Source organism: Benincasa hispida, chromosome 1 (genome assembly GCF_027475165.1).
Source record: "Benincasa hispida cultivar pf3 chromosome 1, pf3_genome.v1.1, whole genome shotgun sequence".
Taxonomy (NCBI): Eukaryota; Viridiplantae; Streptophyta; class Magnoliopsida; order Cucurbitales; family Cucurbitaceae; genus Benincasa; species Benincasa hispida.
Window position 1 is genome coordinate 28,181,301 of NC_143478.1, and position 9,080 is coordinate 28,190,380.

Sequence of the window (9,080 nt, forward strand, 5' to 3'; positions counted from 1 at the left end):
AAAGACATATACTTTACATATAGAAAACGTCAAAGAGTATCACACTATACTTGACACTCGAATAAACTTGACATACCACCAATGTCAAGTGTATTATCTTTCTTGACACGAAAATTGTATCAAGAAACATATTACTTGACGTTTTATAAGTGTCAAGTATACCATTTACTTGGCATTGGAAAAATGTCAAGTAATCCAATTTTTGTAGTAGTGATCATACATTTTTTTTGCGCAAACGATATTTTGTTTCTATCATATCTTTGTCGATACAACTTTATTTTAACTAAATGACCACTCGTTTTCATAAATTTTTTTTGCGTTTTTTCCAATTATACTTATAAAGTAAGCAAAATGTTAAAGCATCTTTAGTTTTAAATGACTTTAAATTTTTGTTTTGTTGTCGTTGAAAGAGAAAGCAAAGGAGATGTAGGTAATATAAGTGAAGAGGGCATTTAATATTAAGGGCAAAAATGGTATTTCATGCCAAAATGGTCGATAACAAACAAGTTTTTAGAAAGAGGTTAATGAGTCATTTTGTACAATTTTCCCTATCTCTTTCCTCAGTCATTCACTCACAAAAACCTTATTGAGTGTGATCTCCCCTACCGTCCATCTCTTGAAACCCTCCTTCACAGTCGATTGATTTGCTGTTGAGGATCTTTGCATCGCTGACTCGTCGTTTGTACTCCGATGGTCTCCATCGCTGAAGGTCTTCACGTCCCCATCCGTCCATCTTCTCCTCTATTCTGGTTGTCTCCATCACCATCGTACTCCCATAGTCTCCATCGCCTTCGTGCTCTAGTTTTCTCCATCGTCTTCCCCACTATCCTTCTCGTCGTTCGTCTTCACCCTTGTTTGTCGGTTCGTGGTTTGCGTTCCAACCATCCATCCATGTTTTTCTTCAGACTTTTGCCTTTTTTTTCATAATGTTTCTTAGGTTTTGAAGATCTTCCACTTTTTTTGAATTTTTCATTGGATTACATGATTATAGAGTATTCGGAGTCTATTCTTTGTCAAATTTGCATTGAAATGGTGAAGGATTCGATGATTTTGTGAATTCGTTTGCGTCTTCTTTGTTTAACAAGTTTAGTTCTTATTCATCGACTGGAAATAGGGATATGGATATGAGTTTTGCTTCGTTTTCAACTCTCCTTCTTTCATTTCTCAATGGCAGAGGCTAACTTGTGACTTCCCATTATTTGTAAAAACTAAAAAGAAAAATGCTCTAATATGAAATATTAACGCTCTCTCTCTTCCTCTCTTGATAGTTAATGTTAGATATAGTTTTCTCAAGCTAAATTGGTTAGTAAATGGTGCCGAGGTGAACTTCTCTGGTTGATGGGATGTGTTATTCTCTCTTTGATTACTTTAACTAATCTTAAAACTTTTTAATATTCGATAACGTTTTCTTTAGGTGGTAGAACGTATTTGTAGTTTGGAACTGATTTAGAGTGTTGAATTAAGGTTAAGGATATTACATGTTGTAAATTACTTTAAATTACTTATTAGTGGATTTATTGTGATTCTCTCTGATACCCAACTACTAAATGGATAGTTGTTTGATATGTTTGGGTACTATTGTGTTGAACTAAAGTATGAATGGTTCTTAAATGCCTATATATGCCATTAATTATTTGCATCAGTAGATTGAATGAGTGTTTAACTTTTGTTATAGGAATGATATATGAGAAGGATGCTTAAATTTACATGAATGTTGTGATTATCATTGACATTGATGCTTTGAGTTGAACTCTAAGATGAATGTTGTGTTTTTATTAGGTCTTGCACGAATTATCGACTAAAGTACTGAAACTACCAAGTAAGTGATTGGCATTTGGTTAGTGATAAAACTTGTTGTAATATAGTTACTTGTAGCAATACCTTGTTGTGTATTAAGTTTCTTTGTAAAAATTTTATCAAGTTTGGTTATTGGTTTGCTTGTATTTGTCCCTTTATGGACATTCGATAGTTTCCTTGTATTTAGTTTCTTTATAAAAATGTTATCAAATTTATTATTATATATGAAAGTTATCATTTATGTTTGTATCGATTTTGTGTTAAAAATAGAATTAGTTGATGATGGAAATCATGTGTAATAACAAGGTTCAAAGAAATAACAAACTATCAAGATATGTATTTTATTGACAATATAAAAATGTCATAAATATGAAATTACGACGTCTATAAAAATTTGTCATGATAGAATATTTATTTATGTAAAATATTTATCATGATTTAAATATTCTTGACAATAAAGTTTATGGTTCCAATATTCTTGATAAAAAAAAATGTCACTATATATTATTTTTTGACATTTTATAATTTTCGTCAATATCCATAACGTTATAGTAAATATCCAATTTTGAGTCAATTGATGACAATATAATATGCTTGACAATGAAAGTTTATGATTGTCAGTAATTGTTAATTGTCATTAGAAGGTCAATTATGACATTTTTTAAAAACTGTCATTGATGTTCAGATTTTTACAGACGATACAAAGACTGAAAATAACTGTCATGAATTGAAACTCTAGAAATGGGATCCAATATATACATATATCTATATTATTAAATAGTAGGATACGTTATTTTTCATCCATAATCACTGAAACTCAATAATTTTATACTTTGAAGAAATATCTCCATGACACATCAACTTCATGGATGCATTAGAGATGTCTTCACAAGTAGAAACAGGACAGCATTATATGTCTTGTGACTCTTGCCTATTAGATTTTTGGGGGATTCTATTTTATTTTTAAAGAAATAAATCTACTCTTAAAATTGTTAGGTGGTCTTGATTAAAAAGAGAAAAAACCACACAAATACTCCGATGAGGAAGGGGAAAAAACTTCCACTCTAAAAAGCTCTTTCAGCAATATAATTAGTTATAAATATTTGAGGTATTCTTAACAAAAATAGCATCAACTTTGAATGAATAAAAGGGCAGAGAGAATAACCCTAGAAATAAAGGATCGTTGATATGAAAACCTTGTCATTGGAGAAATAGGAACCTAATATTAAATTTTAAAATACCAAAATCAATTTTACGTCAATCCAATAGGAAGGATTAGATCTAGATTACCTTTTGATCGATGTGATCAAAGAGATAAGGAAAAGTAGTTCCTCGCTCCAAGTTCAACCTCTAGAAGCAAGTTGATCAAACCTACTTGAATGTTACTGGCACGCACCCTGGCTCAACAATTGCAAAGTGGTGATGAGTCTCTACCATAACTAGAAAATTCAAAACTATCATTTGTGTTTCTTTTTCAACCCTTAAAACCTATCATTCTTAACCAAATAGACTTATTTAAAGTTCACTCTAACCCTAACAAAAAAAAAAAAAAAAAACATAATAAAACTAAAAATCTCAAATAAGACATATATTGGTCCGAAATGAAAATATCAAAATAAAGTTGCTTGCAACTAACATAATAATAATAATGAACGTTAACAAGGCTCAATCGTTTTCATCTTGTAGCATTAAATGAAATCAATAATTAACCTTCTTATTCATTTATGTTGCTTGAATCTCCTTAATTGAGTTTATCTTTATTTGTATGTTAGAATTCAATGCTAACTATCGCTTCTTGGCTCTTAAATATGTGATTGATCCTGGAGGTAACACAAGAACACCTTAATTCATATCAATATCAATATAGTTTAATTCTAACGATAAATAAGTCAAAATATGAGCATAACTCAATGATATATAAAGTATTTATCATCAATCAAAAAGTTAGAGATTTGAATATCCCATAAATACGGTTAAAATTAAAAATTGTCTTGAATAATTAAAAATAAATGAGATAGAACTATATGAATGCATAATTAAAAGGAAAAAGAAAAGTATCCAACCTCTAACCTCGAAATTTGTAAACTATACAAATCATTTCTCACTTCAACTTCGCTATTCTTTTTTGGCCATAATTGATGGAGTTATACAATAGTTAAAATCATGCCAACCATTAAGTTAAGTGCCTAAAGTGGGCCTTGGAGTGGAACCTAAAAACAATGTACATGTGATTCCTTAAACCTTTTTTTGGATTCGAGTTGATTTGTCAAGACAAATCTTCGGAAACATTTAAAACTCTATAATTGTTTCTTTTTCTTTTTCTTTTTTTTTTTCTTTTTCTTTCGATAATTTGTAGGCAGGGAATTGGATTGTTCTCAAGAAGAAAACAATACGTTTATAAATAATTTAACTGTGTTTAGGTTCTATTTATATGTTAAAGGACATTTTCTCACTTAAGCTTAATTTGTTGAGAAAATTTTAATTTTAACTTTATCAATTTGAACTTTTTTTTTTTTCAAGTGTATCAATTCATACCCTCATTCAAACTAAGTTAAAAAAATAAATATTGTGGGTAACATATAATTATTTCAATATTTAAACTTCTAAATTGTTACAAAGGAACCAATTTAGATCATTTCTTAGGATTACATTTGAAAATGGTCTATACATTCGATTCTTTTGACTTCTTCGAAATATCAAATTAATAAAATTGACAATGAAAATTGATGCATGCATGAATAATTTTTAAAGAAAATTTTAATTGGGAGTATAAATTGATTTGCTTAGAAAAGTTTAAGAGTTTTAATGGATAAAATTATAAATTTACACAAAATTGATTTTTTTAAAATTTAATTATTTTATTAGTACAACAACCAGAAATGATTACATGTAATTAATTGAATAATACTTACCTTCTTAACCAATACTATGAAAACATCATTATTTATTTATTTTTTTTTTCCTAAACGGTAGTGATTGATGCGCAAATCTGGATATGAGATCTCACCTCGATCTGCACATGCTCAATAATGAATTAGAGGCACCTAGTTGCAGTAAGAGTTTAGAGAATATTAATGTTGGTTTCTTTCTTCTTCAGATATAATGATGTATAAGCCTAGTTGACCGAGGACTTAACTCGTGGCTGACCTAGATAAATGGGTCTTGGGTCACATATTTCAGTCTGGGGTCTTCTGTTTTGTCCTTTTCAAGCTCAAACAATGATAAATTATCAGCTGTAAACCTTTTTTTTGGTCCAAATTACCCACAACACTACTGACGTTTGTAATGATATTAACTATAATTTATATATAATTACGATTAAAGAGACAAACACTAAAATCATATATATATATCTTAGAAAAGTCTAAAAATATCTAAGATTTTGAGTTTTTTTTCTTTTTTTAAAAGAAGGATTACGAGATTTAAATGCATCCTAGATTGTACATAAATATTGCTATAAATAAAATAAATAAAATGTAAAAAATAGAATAAACCATCTTTGAGAACATAGTATACAAATTGACTCATTATAATATTGATTATAAAAATGAAAAATTAGTTAACTTCTAATAAAAATAGATCTACCCTAGTTTGCTATATTTACATTTAAGGATTTTACTACTTCTCTCAATAAACCCTAATACTTGAAAGAAAAAAAAAAAAGAAAGAAAAAAAACTCCCTTTCTCCATCTCCTTGGCTATGGCAGAAGGAGAGAGAAGATTCTTGATTTTCCTAACAGAGAAAAATAAAAGAAAAAGAAGAAGAAGAAGAAGAAGAATAAAAACTCAGGCTTGAATGACTTTCCCCTGTGGAAGCCTAACCCTAAAAACATGTTCTTCTCCAGTGCATTTATCCACCTTCACAACCCACTGGCTTTGGCTCCTCCTCCTCATTCTCCTCCCATCATCGCCGGATTTCGATAGCTCTGCCGCCACTTTCGTCACTATCAACCCTTTTCCAATCGGCAAAAGATGCGTCGTCGATCCCCCCAACCATCCGCCTCCTCCACATCTTTTACTCATCGCATTAAAACCCACCACCACGGTGGCGCCTTCGTTGTTCTTCCTTCTCGATCTAACGGCCTCCACCACCGCCACGTAGCCTTCCAGATTGCAGTCTATCAGAACAAAATCTGCTTCTCTGTATTGGGTTTTTATAAGCTTCTCAGCTTCTCCCACCATGAACTCTATTCGGTGATCATGTGATTTCACTCCCATAATTGCTTGTGATACATGAACATCTTCTTGTCGTTGAATTATGCAGACGACCCGCCCGCCGGTTTGCACGGCAGCTGCAGCCAGAGCTAGGACCTTGTGGTCGGCGGATCCTTCGTATGCCACCACCATTAGCTGCGCGTTGTTTCCCGCCGCCATGGCTGAAATGAACTCCCCTACGTCGGGTTCATTCGCTTTTTGTCCCTGAAAAACATGACGAAATTATCGTCAAATCACTAATAAACTAAAAAATTTGAGACAAATAACTACTAAATCCAAAAGTTTTCGAAGAGATGGAGTATAAAAGAAAATGACTTGAGGCAAAATCAAAGAAAGAAAATTTTCATGAGGGGAAGAAATAATAAAAAAAAAAATGGTGGGTTTATAGTTTTCGCTTGTTGTTACCATTTTGAGGGTGTTGAGGAAGGCTTCAGTAGCATTCTCAGCAGACCAGTTAGCCATTTGGTACTTTCCTCCTCACTCTCTCTACCTTTGTGTTTATGTGTCTTTCCTGAAATTGAACTGTTTGGGAAATGGAGAGAGAGAGAGGGGTGGTATAATAGTAATGCTTGTGGGAAATATTCTGTTTTTGAGGCATTGTGTGAAGGTTTGTTTATATAGAGAGAGGAATCCAATAAGATTGGTACTGGATGCAACTGTTTGCCAGACCCATCTGCCAATGCTTAAAATAATAATACTCATTAATCATTCTCGCCGATTATCAAATTGACTTTAGTTCAATAGTAAATTCAAGTGACTTTCTTTTTTAAAGGTTGAAGATTCAATGTGTAATTGTTGTTAAAAAAAAATACTTGAAGATAATTCCAAACTTTACCTATTTTCATGCATTATCTTCAATAATATATATATATATATATAAATTTGTCGATTGACAATTTGTGATTCTGCTTTGGATGTACTAGATATATACTCAAGATATAAAACAATTTTCTATCTATAATATTTTCAGCTTCTTTAATTTCTACATAATTTGTGGCCCCCATTTTCTTAGAACTCGAATTTGTAGATCCAGTGTACACAAAATGTGTTACATATTTTGTACCGGTTTGGATATATTGATATATATGCAATTTCGTGGTTATTGCGTGGGAACAACGTGGTTTTTTTAAGAAAGATTTTGGAAGATATCTATATATATTATTTCAAAAAACAATGTATAATATTATACATCGGAATTATTTGTTCAAGGGATCATTTCATACCAAATTATTATATTGTAAGAAGTTTGAAGGAGAGATGTGTGGGTCCTCAATTTCATAAATTAGATTAATAGAAGCATTGGGTCTAATTTATTTTGATTTTGTTGTTATTATTATTATTATTATTTTGATGATAAGGAACTTCATTGGGTTTAATTTGTTGGATATTGATGTAATGTAAAAGTTTTTATTACGTGCAATAACTACGATGATTTTGTGGCTTAATAGATATGATGATGGTTTTCAAACGGTCATTGTAGAATATGATGTCGGCTATGACAGTTTAAAATCACCACAAAAAATTCGTCATTTGCAACATTAGTTACGATATCGATTTAGAACTATCACTAAATCCATTATATAAAATTTTGAACCAAGTCTATATTTTATATGATTATTGTTTTCCCTTTTTTAGTTTGGTAATATATATGTGGTTGGATGATTCCAACCTTTGACCTTTTGATCAATACAATATGTATATCTAAATTAGTTTCAACACTTTCTAATCCTAAAGGAAACAATTTTTTCGTTTTTCTAAAAGACGTATTCATAAAAGGCCACTTCATGGGCGCAAAAAAAACAAGTCAATAGTCATAAAGAATTACTTCCAAAACCTAATTCGGGAAGCTGATATCCAATAACACCCCACATTTTAAAGAATAAAAAAAACCAAAAAAAATAGCAAAATGAGTATTTTTAAATAAACATATATACAGATGGGATCTTCCCTAGAAATATGATATAGTTTAAGGTAGCTAGGAGGTTTCCTTTAATTTGCAACAACTTGAGAAATTATTCACAGAAAAAAAAAGGGAATAATTATTCCTAGTAATATTTAAGTTTGTACAAACACTATGCCCCATTAATTGATTAGTTACCTGTAAATGTCTTGATTTTGAGGGACAAAAGGAACTTTCATTTCAGATTGAAAATAAAGTATTAAGCTAGAAATGTGTGATATATACTTAAGTTATTTTGTCAATAATTTTTGGGGGCACAATCAGACCCACTCCCATGTTAGCTGAGGCAGCAAGGAAAACCAAATTTTCAATTTTCAATATGTAAAACCTTGAGGATAAAAGTTTTGAAGTATATATTTTAACGTTAAATAATGCAAAACCTTAGCTTGTCCTAATATTTATTGAATTGATGTCCTGTTTTGTACGATTGTCACGACATTGGTACATATTTGCACATGATCATAACAATTGAATAATTCTCGTATCGCGTTAATATTAATGGTTGATTTGGTTTTATCATGCATATTTGTATTTATATAGCTGGATAAAATATTAATATATATATATATATATATTGATCAAAATATATAATTGGTTAAATGTATTCTCCAAATAATTTAAATCATAAGTGTGTCGAGTTAAATCTAACTCATTTGATTAAAATATATAACTAAAACTTTGAATGGTTTGTTTGTTTAATTATATATATATATATATATATGTGAAAACATATCGTAATAAAAATGGAAAAGTTTCATAAATTAAAGTTTTGCTAGTTGTTTGATAGGTACGAGAGTAGAAAAGGAGAATAATGATTAAACTCTCTAGATTTTGCTCCAATCAAATGTTTCAAAGAGATTAACTAGAAGGATAAGCAGTAGTACTTGTGCATAGTCCTTTTAGAATTATTTATTTATTTCCTTTTGTTATTAAGGAACATAGGTTTGATTAAGCTTTTAAGTTGTTTTCAAATTCATATATCATGTAATGATTTTAAATAATTATTATATGTACCATAATCTATCATCTTAAACTATAATTTTTAACACTCTAAATTTTACTATGTTAAAATTAGTTAGAAGTATCAAACGCTCTTATAACATCATTT

General features: G+C 30.2%; 1 protein-coding gene across 1 annotated transcript; it reads right to left on the reverse strand.

The window, feature by feature from the left end:
* Positions 1–5,308: 5,308 nt before the first annotated feature.
* On the reverse strand, positions 5,309–6,603 carry LOC120091864 (DUF1442 family protein (DUF1442)). The gene is made up of 2 exons (XM_039050016.2): positions 6,418–6,603; positions 5,309–6,216 (listed from the first exon to the last, which is right to left on the reverse strand). Exons 1-2 carry the CDS (start codon positions 6,472–6,474, stop codon positions 5,584–5,586), a joined length of 690 nt encoding a protein of 229 aa, XP_038905944.1. The 5' UTR covers positions 6,475–6,603; the 3' UTR covers positions 5,309–5,583.
* Positions 6,604–9,080: the final 2,477 nt, after the last annotated feature.

Coding starts and splice junctions, on each gene's coding strand:
- LOC120091864 (XM_039050016.2), bottom strand. CDS start 6,474: ATGGCTAACTGGTCTGCTGAGAATGCTACTGAAGCCTTCCTCAACACC. Junction 6,217..6,417: donor TCCTCAACACCCTCAAAATG/GTAACAACAAGC, acceptor CATGTTTTTCAG/GGACAAAAAGCGAATGAACC.